We start from the raw sequence: 19,451 nt of genomic DNA on the forward strand, positions 1-19,451 counted from the left end.
CCTTCTTGTCCTCTACCCGGGTCCCTCCCTATCACTCCTAGTTGTCCCACCCCGGGTCCCTTCTTCCTCCTTCCCATCCCATTCCCCGGGAAGGGTCCCTGAGACCACCATGGACAGAGGGCACATGACCAGACCATCTCATCCACCCCACTGGAGGGTGGAGGTGGGCCTCGGTATCCCACCTCCAGACTGATGACATGCTGACTCCTAAGAGAGAGCCTCAGAGTGAAGACTGCATCTGGGCCAGATGTACTTTTCCTCTGATGACAGCCCTAGAATTTGGTAGATATATAGAATTGCTTAATTGTTTGTATTGCTTCTTTTCTGTTACCACTGTGTATCAATAAATTTGCCTATTATTGAATGGAGAGGCTGTGGTTGGGCTGAGGGTGGGATCCCCTCGCCCCTGGCACAAAGTCTCTCAGTCCTAAATCTAGAGCCAACAGTGGCTGGACTAAATGACTAGTGCAGTGACCTGTAACAGTGCCAAGCAGACATGTCTATTTTGTTTCATTAATGATATGGCCCTACCCAGGGCAGTGCTGCATGGTTGAAGAATCCATACTTGAGCAAGGTAAGTTTACTATGCAGACAGTCTTAGTCTCCTGTCCATCTTGAGGAGGCTGGTTATGCAAAATAAACATAAATATTAAGACCAGTGAGGCCTACTGTGCTCATCCAGCTTGGCTTCCTGAAGAATAAAGGCTGTGGAACCTTACCTAGCAATTCCAGCATGGAGACTAGCCTGTAGCTAAGTCAGAGCAGGCATTTTACTTTAAGTAATGAGTCCGCTTCACTCTGTAGGGCATGTAATAGGAATGATGTCTATCATGGATACTTTATCAAAAATAAACTGCAGACCTTAGTAGTTTCGTTAAGCTACACAGAGCTGCCTCAACCCAACAGAAGAAGTGGAATGGATAGGTAACTAAAACTGATCTGATTTTTGGTTCAGGACAGTGGAACCTGGATCACTTGTATCCAGATGATTTACAACCCACTTAATTAGGAGTGGGTAACCAAATTCAGGGCTAGCTGTTTCCTGTGGCTTTTACTTCAAAGGCACTGCGTCTACAATCAGCTGGAGCTCATCCGCAGTCCTGTGTAGCTGATCCAAGAAGCAACAACCTCGGCAATAAAATGCAGCAAACAGTTTGAGCAGCTCAGCAGTGCTGTACAGTTCTCTGCTGTGGCTCTGTACATGCCCTGGTTCTTCACAAATTCTTATCTGCACAGGGGGTGGGGACTGAACCTTGCAATGTATTAATGTTCCTTCAAAGAACACTGGATTTGCAAGTGTCATTGGCAGTGGAGGCAAGTGCATCTTTGGTAGTTTGACCTTCTTGACATTCAGCATCCATTAGGAATAATGACAGGGGCATGTTTGTACCTTTTGCTTTCCCTAGACTGTGCCTGGGTATGGATAGTCCAGATTTCTTTTTTAAGCAGTGTGACAAATACAAGGGGTAGGCTGTTATGACACAAGCAAAGGAGAAGTCCTAGGCTAATGCCTATGCTGAATGCATCTTGGCAGTGATGTTAGCCTGGCATGCATGGACAGGACTTCAAAAGCAATGAAGAGCGACACTGTGGAAAATAGCATGCTTTATTGCAGACATTCAGGCATGAACAGTTAGATAATACTGATGATAAGCAATAAGGCTGCCCAAGGGTACTGGGTTTAAATCTTCCAGGCTCTGTGCACAAAAGTGGAAGGTTGTAGCTAGCATTTCCACCTCTGTTTCCATCTCCAGGCTCTCTTGGGTGCAATCTTGTCCTGTGCAAAGAGGCTGGCGCACAGCTCTGGTGCTGGCAGGGAAACTCCAGTGCTTGGTACTTGGGGATTAAGGGGTCTTGTGTTGGCTCCTCTGCACAGCGGGGCACTTCCTGAATTGTGCTGGATGCTATGTTGATTCCAGAGGGTTCAGCATTTTGAAGGGTTGATCCTCACATCAGGCAATTTACCCTCTGGGGTCAACTTGGTGAGATCGTCTGCCATTCGAAACAAAGTGGTGCTCACTTCACCTATGGCAAAAGGCACAAAGCATTCTTTTGTACTGACATGTTAGGCTGCAGCCTTAGGGCAAAAAGCAGCTTAAACAGAGGTGTCTTAGAACAGCTGATGCCAGCTCTACTTTGGATCACAGAGTTCTTCCCACTTCCGATTTTAGCCCATTTGGTTTGGTGCCTCTAGCTTCCTTATGACATGCTGGGGTGTAGGTTCTTTCAGCCCTGCTGCTAACAGCAAGCATGCAGTAGTAATTGCCCTTCTGCTGCTTTGTTATTTAAAACAGAGGCACTTGGGTCAATAAGTTCAGATGACTGATGCTGGCTCTGCTTAGAGTTCAGTCTTGTGGAAAACAGTTTCTTTTTGTTCAGGGACTGGCACTGGTATGTAGCCTAAAATGGGCGTGGAAGGGTTCACTCAAAGAGGTCGAGGTAATCTGGTTCATGATCCTGCTGGCCACATGGGTAAAGCAGCAACTCTCTCCCCAATGAAGTGATGGGCTCCTCCTGTTGGCAGAAGGACAGAGTTACTTACTGTCAAGCGAAATGAGCCAAGGTGCACTTCAGCCCCCATTCCAAGTCAACTGGAGGCAACGGGTGTCTGGTTATGGGTTTTGAACCAGCACAGTTGTGATTTAACCCAATCCTCTTTCGTCCTTAGGGCCCAGTTCAAATTCTAATGAGAAGCCCCTCTGGAGTTCAGGGGGCCTTTCCTCCAACCTTTCCAAGGCTGGCTATTCTGTCTGGGCTGGAACAAAGCAATGTGCTATTGCAAACAGTTTCAGTGACAAAACACATGCCCCGAGACAGAGTGGAGCTTCCTAACTTTGCTTTGCATCTCCTTTGGTAGCAGCCTCCTGCCAGATGCTCGCCGTGTTAAAGAAAGGCCTGTTTTTCCCCTTTGGTGTAGCACAGCTCCTGTGAGGCAAGAAGCCAACCATGCTCTGCTCTTCCCAGCCTTGCCAGCAGATGCAGAAAGCAGCAGCTAGCCCAACTCAGCCATTGCCCATCCTCCCTGTCAACTGTTGTCTCCCTTACATGGTGCAGTAGCTTGTTCTTTCCACATGCTGCTGCTCCTCTCCCTGTTATCCTGTTCTCTCATGTTCTAGGAGCAGCTGCATCTTTACAACATCATGGGGAAAATAATCCAAGGAAAGATATGTTTATTTCTACTGCTGGTGTATATGCTTCATGAGCTGGGGTTCTTGAGGGTGGGGGTCAACATGAGGGTGGGAGTTCCCCTTGTCTTATGAGCTACATTTTACTCTATATAAGGGGAAATGCAACCTCATGTAGCAAGGAGGACTAAGTAACATTCAAGTGTCCCATTTTAAGAATGTATGTAGCACTCCAACCCTGCTGGCTTTGCACTAGACTTACGTGCGCCATCCTAAGAAATGTTCCCCATTGGAACGTAATTGAAAACATGTTTAAATACAATTCATGAATTGATGTCTCCTGCTGGCATGTATATGCCCAGCAAGTGATTCTGGGACACAGATGACACAGGCATCTTCTGGGGAAAAGATCCATTTCAGTCTTTGCCTTAAATACAGCATTACTGCCTTGCTTGATTATGGGTGATCAAATTGATAACCATATGGTGTCCAACAAAAAAAATCCTTCTACTTTAGAGTGATCAAGTTTTAGAAAGTGCTCAGATGGGGCAAGTCAGCCGAGGGAATATACCCCCCCCTAAAGATATGCCTTTACTGCGGTCACAGCAGCAACTGCAGTGTAGCACAGACATGAGGTACTGTTGGCACTGAAGCTACAGTAGCACCAAACTTTTTGCAGACTGCAAAGCCCATCCAAGAACCAGGGTAAATTAGCACCCATTGAGCTTTATGTTTCTGTGATAAAGCTGCCACATGTACTCATGCTAGCCCGGGCATCTCTACCATGCAGTGACAACAATGTAGATTCACCCTTAATCCCACACATTTTCAGGAGAAGGCTTATGTGAGCCATAACACTTGTGCTACATCAGATTAAAGCTCACACCTCATATTTACACTTTCCCATTGGCTTTCAGTTGACCCTGCATAACCTTCAACGCCTCTGCACTAGTAGACACCATCTATACTGGCAATGTGATGAGAAAGGCTGCACCAGGATAAAAGCACCAGTCCCTCTACTCTTTTGTTCACCACCTTTGCACCACGTAACGTCTTGCCTGTCTCTGATGAAAAGGCAAATTATTCTTTTTCAGTGCTAAAATGTCAGGCTGGCAATCAATTCATGGAAGTGCAAATATATGGGAAAAGTAGTTATTGATACAAGTTGCCTTTACCTATGCCTAGTGGGGGTTGTCATCATTTATGTTACAAGAGTTCCAGCCCCAGGGTATTAGGCAACAAAGACCAACATACCACAAAGAACATCCCTGTCTTGAAGAAATTTAGGGCAGTTACAAAAGTGAACTCTTAACACATGCACTGATAGAGGCTCACCTTGTGGTAGTCGACAAGGTCAGCCAGCGTTGAGTGCTGCAGCTGGTCTACTCCAAGGAAGCTGTATGAGTCACTAGAGGCATCTATGAGGAAGTGTTTACAGCCCTCCACAGACAAATAGGAGAGCACGTAGCCTTTGATTTTTTCACTGATTCGCACCAGGAAGCTCCCAGGCACTGATTTGCTAAGAAGTTCCTCTGCTTTCTTGGAGGTTACGATACCTGCCCAACATGAAGCCAAAGTGAGAAAGGAGAAAGGCTTTTGCATGTGTGTGTGGCCGAGTGGGTCACTCAGTTGTAAGCCTCCAAACTTGTCTGTAACACTCATATAGCCCTGTGCATCTTATAAGCCCTTCACAACCTAAAAGACAACTCCAGGCCAGACAGCATCCCAAATGGCCCGGAAGTGAGGGAGGCCAGAGAGTATGTGGCACTCCGTCACTTCACTAGCTACAGAAAGAGCAAACTCAGGGCTCTCCCATCAACTGGGAGAAGTTATGCTAGAGGGTGGGTGATTTTTACCCCTTCCTTTCTGGCTGCAATTGTACCCATGGAGAAGTAAGCTGTACCAGGTAGGGGCTAGCACAGAGGGCTTCCCTATAGTGCAGGAGTGGGGACCAAAAGGCAGACTGAGGCTGTGCAACCAGGTTTATGCAGTGCTTCAAAAAGCCTAATGAGCACTGCTGGTGCCAGTTAGTCCGCTGGCATGCTAATTAGTCTGTCTGAAGCTCCTGATGGATATGGCTGCACATCTTCCAGTTCAGGAGGCAGCCCACACACAGAGCAGCCCCTCATGCATGAGGGGAGTGTAAGGAGGCGCACTGCCAAGCACCATGTATTTACCAGGCAAACATCACAGTCTGCTTAATGGTTGCTTTGGGAAAAACACAGCAAGGCACTGTCTCTTACTATGTGTGTGTAGCAAAACCACAACTCAGCTCTCCTTTTAGGAGACAGAGTGCACTGATCATAGGAGACATCAGTATTCTCTGTGACCTGCCTAAGGTCACACAGCGGGTTAGTGCTTCACCCAAGACTAGAATCAGGTCTCCCGAGTCCCCTACTAGTGTCCCTACTAGCCAGCTACTAACAATGCCACCCATTAGGCATCTAGCCATTGCTTAGCAAGTTACAAAGTACAGCACATAAAAGATTTAGCAGATTCTCTGAATGGGGTACAGAGCCTGTTGTTTTAAAAAGTTCTTGTTGCCGTTAGAGTATTTATCATGGCACATTTATAGTTAATGTTACCACTGCCTGCCACATAAGTGGAAAGGGCAACTTCCTTCTTATGCAAATATGCTGCCAGTACACAAAGGCATGCCTGCCCAGAGGAGCTTTCCATCTACTGACTCCTCTGTGAAACCCTCTGAAATTGAACTTTCATTTCTACCCAGGAGAACTTTTACAATCTTTTCTCCAGTGCCTGATGAAGGGTCCTTGTGCCTGAAAGCTTGCAATTTAACAAGATTTTTGCAAAAAAAAATTCTTTATCTAATAAAAGATATCACCTCTACCATGAGCCCTGATTGCATTTGTGAAGGCACCTACATGATCTAGGAGGGCAAGTCTCATTGAAAAAACTCATGCTTTGCTGCCACTTAACATTCCTTTGAAGACACAGCTTCTGGCAATTTGGACATCAAGGACATGCTTGTTATTCGAGTACTCAGGGGGGAGAAGTGATGATGGTGGTTGTCCTCTTTCTTTCCCTCAGTCCAGAATTTTTAGATCAGCTTCTCCGTGACTACCTCTTTCCACAAGTCACTGAGCCAAAACACATGCTCAGGCCTCACTTAGTCCCCCTGGTAGCCCAGCAGGATAAAACCACTTGGCCTTTTCAGATGCCGAAGTGCTTCAAAGAGAACAGCCAGCATCCCTAGTCCTGAGAAGAGAGGGTGGTACAGAGAGCTGAAATGACTTGCCTAAGGTCACACAGCAGGTTAGTGCCACACTCAAGACTAGAAACCAGGTCTCCCAAGTCCCCTACTAGTGTCCCTACTAGCCAGCTACTACCAATACTCACATCAGCAATGGGATAACCAGTTGGATTGCTACAGTTCCTCTGTGGATCAGGCCAGGGTTGGAAAGCTGCAGTACTCACCGTGGAACCAGGGTGCTATGCTGTCAGCAGATTTTTCATACCCAGCTCGAAGGGGGTACTGCTCTTCTTTAAACCACCTGATGATGCCCTCTTCGGTGGAACTGGAGATTGTCCGCTGCACTCCCCGCTTCCTGCTATTTCAAGAGAATTGGGCTTACTACAAGGAAATCCCCTGTTAGTCCGAGAGCTGGCCTTGTTGAGGAGCAGCTGCTGCAGTCTAGGGCCTCTGATGATGTTCCATTAGATTTGTAAGCCCAATTCAGAGCTTACAACCCATCAGTGGGATCCATTTTGTCACTGTGTTCACTTGGTACGTGCATCTCCTGAAACAGGCAGACCCTATCCCTTACTGGATTCTTCATCAAAACTCTATGGCACAGACCTGCAACTAGAGCCATCACACCCATGCTCATAAAATGAAATACAGTGCTAGCCACCCACTTCCCACATTAGTAGGGTCCCAGGCCCTTCTACCACCTCCCACAGAGCCACTTAGACTTCTTACCTAACTACTCCATCATTTAGGATCTTAGGCTTTGGTGGAAGAGGAGGATGGGAAGGTTGTCCCTGCTTCCCATCCTGAGCTTTCTTGGAGGCCTCAGCCCTCTTGCTTTTCTGGACACCCTGCAATGACAGTCTTCTGTAGTCATCCCTGGCTTGTCTCGCAATGCTGCGTCTCCTCTCATCAGCCGCCTTGGATTTGCTCACTGGAAGAGACAAGGAAGACTGATCATCAGCTCCTATGCGGGGAATTTGAACCCACTATCCTTCCAAGCACCCTGAGCTAGCTGTAGCTGGGAACTTGCCTCTTAAGAGCTACGTTTAGTGAGTAAGCAGCCTCTGCCTAGAAGTAGCCCTAGGGAGAGTTATAATTTAGCCATAATCCTTTATCTCCACCTCTCCCTCTCCACCCAGCTCCCAGAGCTCAGTCCCTTAGCACTATTACAATCCTTGCAGGCCTGTGCTCGCTGAACTACTCTGACCAACAAGCAGAAGTGAACAAATCACTGTTGCTCACATGCTTCAGGCTACACACGAAGGCTTGTTTTTTAGGCAGGACACCTGAGTTTTCATCTACCAAGACTTCCTTCTATATGGTTGCATCAGGAGGAGCTGGGTATGAAAGGGGGGCTGAGCTCTCAGGCCTGGGGGAGCAGTGTCAATGAGCATTCATTCCCCCAGGAATTGCCAGCTGAGGAGGATAATATGTTTTGGTGCAGGGCAGGAAGGGAGCTGGGTATGAAAGGGGCAGTGAATCACAGCCATTTCCAGTGATACCTGCAATAACTGCTCAAGGGGACATGGCCAATTGCAGACCAACAAGTATGGCCTACCCCTGCGTAACAGGGCTCCTAAATCTTTATTAGGGAGAGGAAGGCCAGAGAGAGGCACAGCACCTTCAAGAGGACTCTGGGCTGCATATTAGCAAGAGTCCTGTGACAGCCACAGGCAGGCTTCAGGATACTACAGGAGCTGCTGGGAGCCTACCAGAAACCCTGGGGAGGGAAGCTGTAGCCTTATGCCTGATACTGGAAGCACAGCCAGGTTGCAAAGCCAGGAGCTGTAGGCTTCCAGGCCATGATCAACAGGCCACTAATGGGATAATGACTGGAGATCACCTAAGGACTCAGCTAATGGGAACTGTGAGAAAGTGTTGGCAGCCCTTTGGGAGAGAAGCAGATTGGGTGGCCAAAAGAGTAGGGGCCAAGGGCCTTAGAAATCCAGACCCACTGCTGGGCTGAGAGAAGGAGCTCTGCAGAGCCTCGAGCAAAGGAAATCCTGGAGCAGAGGAAAAGGCAATCAGGACTCATAGCAGAGCTGATATCTTTTATTATACCAACACGCTTTTTGCAAAAACAATTGTCTTTAAGATCTTGTTGGTTTAATAAAAGATATCAACTACACTGAGGATAAGTGATTTGTATAGCATGTTTATGATGCTGTTTTAATTCTGCAAGGCTTGGGAATGGAAGGAAGCTGCTAAGGAAGGCCTTATAGACTTGTCTATAAGCCTGTGAATTGCAAATGGAGAAAAAGGGGCTTGGATCCTCTGGGGCTGTAGCCAGGCCTGAGGGCTATAGGCAAGCTGAGCCTGTTGAAGGCCCGAGATGGCTGTAAGGAGGGCAGTAGCTAGACCTGTGGAGTCTTTGTGGGGTTGTCACCATGCCCAAAGCAAATGAGAGAGAAAGAGGGGGAGATGAAGTGAGATCTCCATGGCAGAGAAGGGGGTTCCAGACAGAAATGTTCTGGACATCTAAGGACAGTCTCCCAAACATATCTTGAAGAACATAAAAGTGAGAAGCGAAAGGGCACCAGGTGACCAGCGAGGTTAGCAGGCTGGGGCAGGATGCCAGTGGGTTTGCTACACCCTCTTAAAGAGATCCCTGTGCCTGAAGAGCCCGGAGAGGGGACTCATCCCCTGCCCCGCTTTGGAGTGTAATTTGTGCACTGAACAGCATTGAGTGCCTAGACACTGTCTCCATTTTCTCTGGTAAATACAATATCTGTTGCTTGTATAGGTCTTTCCTAGTTAAAGGGAAGAAATACATTTCTACATAGACCAGGGCAATGCAAGATCAACCCCTCAAAATGAGCAGGGGTCTTGGCAAGACCTAGAACTACCTTTAAAGAAAAAGCCTAGTTTTAGAGACCAAATTGAGGTATGGCAGCATGAAAGACCCCAGTCTGGTAGCCAGAACTGAACAATAGGGATTCAGGGCAGGGGTGGGGTGGGGGACCTGTACTGTTACAAGGTAAAGGAACTGTAGGCAAAGAAAGAAAGACAATAAAGCCACTTTGAAAAAACTTTTGGTCTCAAATGTGACCCACTTGTAGTACATTAGTGCCATCTCCTGGCGAGGAGGGGGAATTCCAAAAAATGCATTTGGCTCTTGGCTGACAAAAAGGGGATAGGTATCCTGCTTCTCTGAGAACAAAGGAGAAAACCAGACTAAGACCCCCTTCCCCACCCTGTGACAAGCATGACGGGATGAGTCATTAGGGGTTGTTTTTTTGGCACAGCATTTTAAAGTCACCTTTAGAATTTTTAAAATTATTTCACTTCTGCTAACAACCTTGGGAGACATGCATCCTCGGGGATGACCAGGTGTAAACTCAGTTCTTGCCAGTAAGAAAGACTTCATCCCAAGCCTTGCAATATTTGGTGCTCTGCTTGAAGCTCCTGCTTCTGGAGCCCTGACAGGAGAATCTCATCTTTCATATAATAAGTTGCTAGCCTCACAGCTCTGCAGTAAAGCTTGAAAACATGGCATGGCTCAACACAACGCTTAGGAATTGGATGGGGAAGACCAAACCCAGCACTAGTTTCTGTTTGTTCAGTTTTATTGTTTCCACAGACTTGGCTGTCACCCCCTTTTCTAACAGTCTAGCTAAGCAGCAAGTCATGTTTTCTAAATACACAGAGTACTCCACTAACATCTGTACATAGTAAGAGACAGCTCCAGCCTCAAGGAGCTGACCATCAATATAGATGAGGGAAGCTCCTTATCCCCATTGTATTGATGACAAATTGTGGCAAAGGCTGACAATAAGACCTTGGCCAAGTCCTTTGAAGGAATTCTGCAGCAAAGTTGGGAATTAGTCCCAGATCTCTTGAGTTAAAATACATCCCCACTCTCTTAACTACAAGCTTGCACTGCCTCTCAGGAGGTACTCATGTGGGCTGTAATTCCTTGCATAAAAAGAGGAAAATTTTGATCCTTCACTTAGGAAAAGTATAGTGTAAAAGCATCTCTTACAGCAGGGATGAGCAAAATATGACCCACAGGCCACAACCAGCCCACCAGGCACTTCCATCCTTCCCACAATGCCCCCCTCAATGAATTGCATCTTGCCCAGCCCTTCTGCCCACAAGGGTGGGAGCAAGGCACCCATGTGTACAACCCCCCAGCATACCCTGTTGAGCCTTGCTCCCACCCTCATGGGCAGAAGGGCTCTGCCCAGCCAGCAGCTTCTGAGAGGGGCTCCTACTGAAGCCAGAAACTGCTTGTTCAGGGCAGGAGGTAGAGAAGCTGGGGGGGTGGGGTGGAGTAGCAGCAGGGTGGAAGTGTGAGCCTGTGCCCAGAGGGATGGTGGGAGTGTGGAGCTAAGCTGGACAGAGTGTGGATGTGAGGGTGGGGGGTGTAGGGACCCCCTCCCCACTCTCCCCCCGCACCATGGCATGCAGTCCCAGCTGCCAACAGCAGCAGCAGGCGGGGAGGTCAGGGCGCTTGTGCCCAGTGCAGGTGCCCAGTGGGGCATGGCTCTGGCCAGTGCTGTGCGGGAGGCGGGGGGCAGGGGAGCGCAGCCTGCCCTATTGCCGGGGCTTGGTGTCCTGTGCCTGCAACTCCAGCACTTGCAGCAGGGGAAACCCTGCATTGGAGCCTGCTGCTTCCCCCACTCCCTGCTGTACACTCTGCCAGGAGTGGAGGAAACCCTGCCCCCTGCTTCCCCATGTGTCCAGCATGGGGCTTCCCTGCTGTGTGTGTGGAGTTGCAGGTGCCGAGTCCCTGTGATAGAAGCAGCCAAGCAGGCTGCATGGGGGTGTGCTCCTCGCTCCAAGTGCAGTGCTGGCCATTTCCATCACAGGGGCTCCATGCCCTGCACCTGCAGTTCTGCACTTGCAGTGGGGAAGGCCCGTGTTTGTGGGGCTCCCTTCACTCCCAGCAGAGTGTGGGGACCTGTGCAGGAGGGCGCAGGGGAGGCAGCAGGCTCCAGCACAGGGCTTCTTTCACTGTAAGTTCTGGAGCTGCAGGTGTGGGGCATGGAGCCCCAGTGATAGAGCTGGCTCTGCTCCTTCCCATGCCCCCCCCTTCCCCCGCCCACCCATGCAGTGCTGGCCGGAGCTGCACCTGCTCTGGGCACAAGCACCCTGACCTCCCTGCCTGCTGTTGCTGGCAAGCAGTGGGGGCTGCATGTTATGGTGGGAGTGTTTGGGAATCTCTACACCTCCACCGTCCTTCACATCCCACATACCCAGACTGTGCCCCAACAGCTCCCATTGACATATACATACACCCATAGGTGGTGGAAGGGTGGGGGCTAACCAGCCTCAGCCCCCCACAAATGCAGGGGGCAGCAGGTATAGCCAGAGGGCAGCCCAGCCTGCAGGCTGCTGCAGCAGCGGGGAGCGATGTGCACATTCAGATACCTTGCGCAGCCAGGATCATAGCTGGCCCAGCAAGCAGGTAAGTTTCTTTCTTTACCTGGGCTTGGGGGGGGAAGGGCAGATCAAGACCCCCACAGTGCAGGAGGCAGTGAGATAGGGGCAGGAGCAAATCATTCACCCCTGCCCTGATCCCTGCTGCACTGTGGAGACTGTCCCATGACCCAGACTGTCCAAGGCCTCATTCATGGTGAATGGGGCCCTTGCTGGGCTGCGTCATGGAACAATCAGAGCCCGGTGGCTCCTCCAGAAGTGCGGTGACGGGGAGCCAAGGGAGGGGGCACGTGCCCCCCGATCTTTGCACAGGGCAAGGGCAGGCTGCAGCTGTGAGCTGGGTTCTGCCTGTTCCCTGCCTCACCATCGCTGCTTTGAAAGCAGCGTGGCACAGTGCCATGTGAGTCCTACCACTGCAACGAGGCACATAGCACTGCGCTGCACCACTTTCAAAGCACTGACGGTGAGGCACATAGGCTGGGAGCAGGCAGAGCCCAGCTCACAGCTGTAGCCCCCCCCTTGCCCTGTGCAAAGATTGGGGGGGGGGCATGTGCCCCCCCTCTCTTGGCTCCCCAGCGCCATGCCTCTAGAAGAGCCACTGGGTTCCAATTGTCTCATGACCGTGAATGGGGCCCATCTGGGCCAGGTTGTGGGGCAATCAGAGTCCAGTAGCTCATTCAGGAACACAGCATGGGGGAGCAAAGGGGGCAGGATGTGCCCCCCCTCCCCTGGCTCCCCTGCGGTGCAAGCAGTGGCAGGAGCCACCTGCCCACACCCTTGGAGGAGGTGTTGGGCTCCAATTGCCCCATGACCTGGCCCAGCCTGAGTGCAGCCCAGCGCAGCCCCAGTCCCACTCCCCACATAGTCCTGCCCCCTCCCCCAGCCCCTTCCCCTGTAGACTTCCCAGACTTCCACGTGCACATGTGCTCAGCTCCTCCCCCCCTTTTCTTCTCTCTGCCTATGCATACACCCCAACATACCCTATGGCCCCCTACACAGCCACACCCTCTCACAACCCCCCCACACTCCCACACCCCACCACACACACATTATAAAAAAGTGACACTTTATTTTTGAGTTATTATGCAGTCCCTTCTATATACAGTACACAATCACAAGTTATGACAAATATCTGTTGTAAAAAAAATAAAATATATAATAGTAGGTATTTGACTTCTAGTGTATGACTTGGTTCTTTCTGGTTCTAGGATGGCAATGCCCTCTCCCAAAAGGAGTATTTTGGAAGCGGCGTGCAAAGGGAGGGACTTCTGGTGGCACAGGTCGGGGCTAGGGGGCAGGGCTTCTGGTCCCAATGTGGTAAGCCCAGGGCAGGGCAGCTGTCAAGGAAGGGGCTACCTATGCGGCCCCGACCGCTTGCCAAAACTTGTTAAGCGGCCCTCCGCCCAAAGTAAGTGCCCGCCCCCGTCTTACAGGATGCCTGCCACTCAGGGTTGTCCTTGTCTGAGTTCTGTGCTGACTCCTGCATCTCCCCGCAGTTTGGTTCACAGCAAGTGGCCGTCTCCTTTGCTGATCTGGTGTCTCCTGGATTCCTCCTTGTTTCTTCCTTCTTCTGCTAAAGAGTGACCTGGTTAATGCCTGGCCCCTCTTTCTGCTGACTTCACTCCTTAGCTTATTCTGGGGATTCTGGGGATGTGTTTTAATGTTTCCTGTGAAATAACTGGGATTTCCCTCCTTCCCCCAGACCCAGCTACATAATAACAGGCAGGACCTGGTCACAGCAAAGGACTAGAGTGTTCTCAGGGGAATTCTCTGCTACATTACATAGTGTCATTCAGAATTGCTTCCTACCCTAAACACCAGGAGGAGAGACCCATCCTGATCCTTGGTTGTGTGTCCATAAGCAGCTTGAGCTGAAGGTGCAGAGTCACCTTAAGTCCCCTTCTTGTTCCCTTCATCCCAGGGCGACCTGGCACCCAGCTTCCAGGCAGAACCCTGAAAGGGCATTACAACAGCTGGATTCCTGCAGCCACATCCTTGTCTCTCCGGCCATGGCCCCCTGCTCAGCAATGGGAGGCTAATGCCAGGTCTAGGTCCTGACGATCTTGTTAGCCTGGGTTATCTTCCTGTGGCCAGCTCTGCCTGGTTCAGAGGCCACAGAGCAGAGTCTGGCTCATTGTGTGGGCCTATATAAGGAGCAAATTGGAGAACTGCTTACCTGCTGGAAGCCACGGTCCCTCATATGGCAGTCTGCCAGCATCTGATGAATGTCTCTGGTTTTACTGGGCACAGACTAGAAATTCAATGACAGACAAGCACAGTATTAGGACTTCAGCTCTTTGAACAAACTTTTGTCCAGATCTACTTCTCCTGCATATGGTGCAGACCAAAAGCCCTGCCAATAACCAAGTGAAACAGGATCGTCGGCCAGTTTAGCTGCTGACTGAAGTGGGAGCTGCTGAGGATGCAGCACTTCTGAAAGTCAGACCACTGGTATGTGCGTCTCAATAGGGATTTGAAAGCCTAACTTCCCTAAGCACAAGCTATAACAGAGCTCAGCTGAAGTTCAGCATGCTGGTGTAACCCGCCTGGATCTTGCAGTCAAAGGGAGACTAGGGTAAGCTACAGCAGCCCAGAGGATATTCTAATTTTTATCAGCCTCCAAATATCTGTTCATGCCTCCAAGAGCACAAGAGCTGATATAACTCAACCAGTCTTCAAGAAATACTGGCACAAGGGCAAGACAATTCCTCCTGCAGTTTCCTTAGCACAGTGGTTCTCAACCTTCTTAGACTCAAGACACCCCTAGGAACATGCCAGCTCTCATTCCTTTTTTTGATTATGGAAAAAATAATAGAGCTGTTCTTCTGTTGCAAAGAACTCAGCTCATACCAGGTATGAATAATTTGACACTCTGGATTTCTATTTGAAATCTCTGGCTTTACTTTGTGAATCGTGTAGGCATTTGCACACCTAACAATGCTAGTACTTTTCTGCACCTTCAAAAAGATCTCATGGCAGCCCAGGTTGTGGTGACACTTTGAGACCCATGGCCTTTGCACTATGCAGTGTGGTCCACACTCTCAGGAGGCAGTGGCATTGGGGCTATGACTATTGTACGCACATACACACACACTGTGTTGTGGCAAGTGTCCCACCAAGGGATAGGAGGCAGCAGTATGTGGGTTTGTGGGAGTGGCAGGGACTCTAGTGGGATGTGTATGTAATCTAGTGTCTCTCAACATTTTCAGTCAGGGAACTCCTCCATTATGTTTTTTGCATGTGACAGCATCCCTGGCTGAGAACCGCTGTTGTTGCTGCCTCAGTTTACCTCGGTGCTTCTCAACTGGGTGTTGATGTCTTCAGGTAAAACTACCCTGCATCCCTACTGCACAATCAGCCTAGGAAGGGCTGTGGCATGCATGGGCTCCTTCTGCATTAGGGGTCTATGATAACCCTGAAGCAGGAAGGGGAGCTGGCTGGTGCTGTAGCCCTTCCTGGTCTGCCCCAGCAGTCCTCCTGGAAATAGGTGTGTGGGCCTCTGGTTCTAGGAAGAGATGGGGGGGGGAGGCAGACTGGCAATGGCTATGGCACAAGGTGGCTTTTCTGTCCTGCTTTAGAGTTATCAGAGAGCTCTAACGCAGGAGGAGCAAATATGCGCAGCAGCCCTGTATGCAGTATCATGGTACCTCTGAGGGGGTTTCATGGCATCCGGGCTGTACATGTACCCCTGGCCTGCCCCCACACCTCCTCAAGAAATGGCACAGCACAGCTCTCTTTTCCCCTTTCTCATGAATCACTCAACTAATGATTCTTCTTCTCACTCCTTAGACCTTGCTTATTAGATGCTTCAGCCTAGCTCTGCTCCCTATGCTGGAATATACTGCTGGGCATTTCAATGAGATGTTTTAAATCACACTTTTCTGGGTATCTCTAAATGGCTCAAAGAAGAACGGGTTCCCAGGCCTGGCTCAACTGCACATAGTCCCAGCTTGTCCCTGCTGTGCTGCTCCCCTCCTTGGCAATCTGACACCCATTGCTGGTTCTGAACCCTGCAGGTCATCTAAAAACACAGCTCTCACAATGAGAAGGTTGACAGAGCATTAGAGCATGTATCTCTCCCCTGGGCTGTGTGCTCTACCAAGTGAAAGACATTCTCTGTCCTGATGTGCCAAGGTAGGCAAATGATGGCTGAAAGAAAGCATGTCCAGTGAGGAACTGATCTTAGATGGCTTGGCTAAGGACACATAGGAAGTCTGTAGCAAGAGTGGAAACTGAACCTGGACCTTGAGTGCAAGTTTTCAGTCTACACTTCCTCTCTCAGCCTGTTGACAATGGCATGGCCCTTAGTCCCTGTAATCCCAACTATTCAAGGAGCTGTAGGTTTGGAGATCTCAACATTTAGGGTCTCAGGCACCCTGTACATCTGCCTGAGAGCTAGAAGGATGAAGCCATCCCTGTCACACTGAGGAACTTGGAGAAGCCCATGTGTGCTTGAGTGTGCCACTTTTCTCATTCCTTGAATATGTCAAGCAAGGTAGTCACATTTCAGAGCCTACCCCATCTAGCAGTGAGTGCATCCAAAGCCATTTTCTTTCCTTTCCATCTAAAGGAGGCAGCTTGCCTACTGTCAGAATGCCAGTTAATGAGTTTCAAGCCCATGGGGCTTCATAGCAATGAAGGTATATCAGTATGTCCTATCAGTAAAGCACTCCTAGCATGGACACAGCTTATATGGGCAACTATGCACTCTTTAGGACAGCAGTTTCCAGTCTACTGGAGTAAAACAAGCTATACCAGTCTGATATAAGATTACATCTGCACAAGGGGCTTTTTCTGGCACAACTCGGTTGGTCATAAATCACACCCTGGAGCAACTCAGTTACACCAGCAAAAATCTGGATCATAGGACTGGCCTTTGAGACAAACACCCTGGATTTTATCTTTGAACAAACATACACTGACCTCCAAAGTCTGATCTAAGCCGCTGCCTTCAGGGCAGTGACTAATACATTTCCTGTACGATATAACTTCCCAAGGATATGGATTTCTAATTTCATTAATGTTAAATATTAACACAGTTGCTCATTTTTGCTTTGCTGGTAAGACTGAATCTTGAAAGGAAGTAAGGCTGAAACTTGAAAGGGAAAATCCAGGGAGTTTCTTTCCCAGTTAAAAAAAACATTGATAACAAACCAAGGACACTCTACTCAGGTGCAGTTCAATTCTAAATAGAGCTCCAGAGAATGGAATTGCAAATAACTCAAGCCCCAGAAATTCAGAAAATGTGCTGCCCACTCCCCTCGCCTCAGCTTGAGTCTAGATTCTCAATTGTTGCCAGCAATTGAACAACTAGAGACAAAAAAGGAGGAGAGGAAAAAAATAACCGAGTGTAAATAAAAAATTATGGCGGGGGGGGGGGGGGGGGGTTGTTTTGTTTTCTAAACAGGAGGTTTCTTTGCCTTCTGCTTTGTGAGCCTTTAGGATTCAACAAACAAATAAAAAAAAAATCCCAAACCCAGCCAGTTTCAGAAGGCACCAGACAAAAAATAATGGGACTAGGCAATAGGGAGATCCTCCCATGCACATTCTGCAGTAAACTCAAGCTTGGTCAAAGGCAAGACTTGAATTACCTTGCTTCTGTACACTATTATGTAGCTACTGGCTGTTTTAAACCCATACATGTAGTTCTACAAAATACTAATAAAGGACCCAAGCCAAAGTCCTTTGAAATAAACAGGAGTCTTTCCAGTAAGTTCAAGGGGTTTTAGGTTAGGTACTAGGTTTCCTGACAATATTTTTGGATAATAAAGGTTTAGAGCACAAGCCTTGTTCTATTTTTTTTTTTTTGGCAAAGAAGATGATATGACACATCTCTAGGACATTTTGCTTTTCATTTATTTGTAAGTAAGGAAAATAGATTTTCAAAAAGAAACACTTTCAGCAAAATATACATCCTGTTCTTTGTAACCTCAAGCTTTCTCAGGGTATCAAAATAGAAGGCTAATGTGCACTTCTTCAGAAGGAAAACTGCAGTTAAAAAATGCCAGTAGTTTCATGGGCCTTACTGCATCTTTTATACATGCGAGAGGGCTGCAGAGGGAAATCCCATAATATTTTCCCAGTAACCACTCCAGGAACTGAGGATTTGATTGTGGTGAAGTGAGAGCCCCTGGGGGAGCCTAATCTCATTTCCAGGATTTACCTCTTGAGAACAAGAGTGAGTAGGATGGGCTTATTTCATTGGCAGCGAGACTGGGCATTCTCAGTGCTGCCACCATGTAGACATTGACACTCAGAGTGAGATAGGGCTTCCATTGTGTTGGGCACTGGCCAGATGCACAATAACAACAGTCTCAGCCCTCACAAGCTTACAGTCCAAACAGAGGACAGAAATGGTAGGAACGGAGAATGGAAGCGGAGAAAACCCCAGAAGCTTGCTCAGAATGGGTGGTAGAGATGAGAATTAAACTCAGATCTCTCAACATCTAGGCCAGTACCTTAACCACAAGGCTGTATTTCCTTTCTTACAACCGTTTTTCCACCAAGTTACATGATCCTTCCAAAGCACAGAAGAAAACAACCTTAAAAATCAAATGCCTTGTCCTAATTGAAATGTCTATCTATAAAACACCAGCTCCATCCACTTGGAGCATCTGAAATCTTCAACTCCTACATGTATGCACTTCTGAGCAGTGGTAGAAGACCAGAGAACAAGTACCTGAGTTTGCTTCTGACTTCTCTCCTTGGCATTTGCCACTTTCATTGCTTCTTCTTCCCTCCCCTCTCCAGTGTTTCTGTCATTTCTGTGGGCGTCCATCCTGTCCAGGGCTCTTAGCTGAGAATGCAGAGACCATGTTATGGAAGGCTTGGTCAATGCTTGACTCTCTCTGTGAAGAGATAAAAATGGGATTTGGAAATCAAATAAGCCTGGTGCCTTTCATGCAACTGAAGGGAAATCATATGCAAACACAGCAATTGTGTGGAAGGCTCTCAGACCGAGGAGCACCACAAGTCCCAGGGCAAGTAAAGGTATCACTCACTGAGCAGGTTAACTCCTGCGCAACAGGAGCCCCTGTTAATAGTCTCAAATGTCACCTACTCTGGTAGCAGAGACACTGACCATTCCAAATATTGTACACAGGTATTACTGCACCCCTAGCACTGTACAGAGGTATTACTCCTGACCCATTTTACAAGGGCACCACCCCAGGGTTTGGATTTGAGCTCCCCTCCTATTGGCACAGCAGGCAGCAGGGCTAAATGTGGCTCCCGCATGGCGGAGGTAGGGAGCACTTGGGAACCCCTTAGGTCACACCTCTGGCATCTGCAAATGAACTGGGATGTCAACACATGCCCACACCCTGCTAGTTGCTCAGGAGCAGGTTGAACAACTCTAGCTTGATATCTAGCTTCCTGCAGGCTTCAAGACACATGCTCCATAACAGAAAACACCTCCTAGATTTCAAAGATCCCAGGCCTCATGTGCCCTGAGACTTGAGTGTATGCCCTGCAGCCCACACAGTGCTCTGGCACATACAATAGGTCCAGTTAGAACACACACAGTAGGTCCAGTAGCTTTGCAGCTGCTTGTCATTAAACTGATGGGGAAGGAGGATCCAATCTGACAGGATCCAGATTGAAGAACCCACAATAGTTGCCTCCATCCTAGATCTCCCTTTCATGTTGCACCAATTACCCTCCCTATATAATATGATGGCTCCCTCCTTCTTCACTAGTGACACATCCCAGCTAGCAGCTGCAAACCTGCT

At 48.7% G+C, this 19,451-nt stretch overlaps 1 protein-coding gene across 4 annotated transcripts in view; it reads right to left on the minus strand.

The window, feature by feature from the left end:
- Positions 1 to 1,595: 1,595 nt before the first annotated feature.
- The window catches only part of SH2D4A (SH2 domain containing 4A), a 19,935-nt gene continuing 2,079 nt past the window's right edge, over positions 1,596 to 19,451 (minus strand). Inside the window, exons 3-9 of one of the 4 annotated variants that reach the window (XM_025208809.1) lie at positions 18,401 to 18,569; positions 13,898 to 13,972; positions 13,153 to 13,291; positions 7,069 to 7,270; positions 6,564 to 6,697; positions 4,461 to 4,681; positions 1,596 to 2,514 (exon numbers count right to left, since the gene is read on the minus strand). In XM_025208809.1, the coding sequence (XP_025064594.1) occupies positions 2,422 to 2,514; positions 4,461 to 4,681; positions 6,564 to 6,697; positions 7,069 to 7,270; positions 13,153 to 13,291; positions 13,898 to 13,972; positions 18,401 to 18,569 (1,033 nt within the window). In that variant the 3' untranslated portion in view covers positions 1,596 to 2,421. Of the gene's footprint in view, positions 2,515 to 4,460; positions 4,682 to 6,563; positions 6,698 to 7,068; positions 7,271 to 13,152; positions 13,295 to 13,897; positions 13,973 to 18,400; positions 18,570 to 19,451 lie in introns of all 4 variants that reach the window. The other 3 variants (XM_006027560.3, XM_025208807.1, XM_025208810.1) reach the window with 3 other exon arrangements.

The sequence above is a fragment of the Alligator sinensis genome, unplaced genomic scaffold (assembly GCF_000455745.1).
Source record: "Alligator sinensis unplaced genomic scaffold, ASM45574v1 scaffold1092_1, whole genome shotgun sequence".
Taxonomy (NCBI): Eukaryota; Metazoa; Chordata; order Crocodylia; family Alligatoridae; genus Alligator; species Alligator sinensis.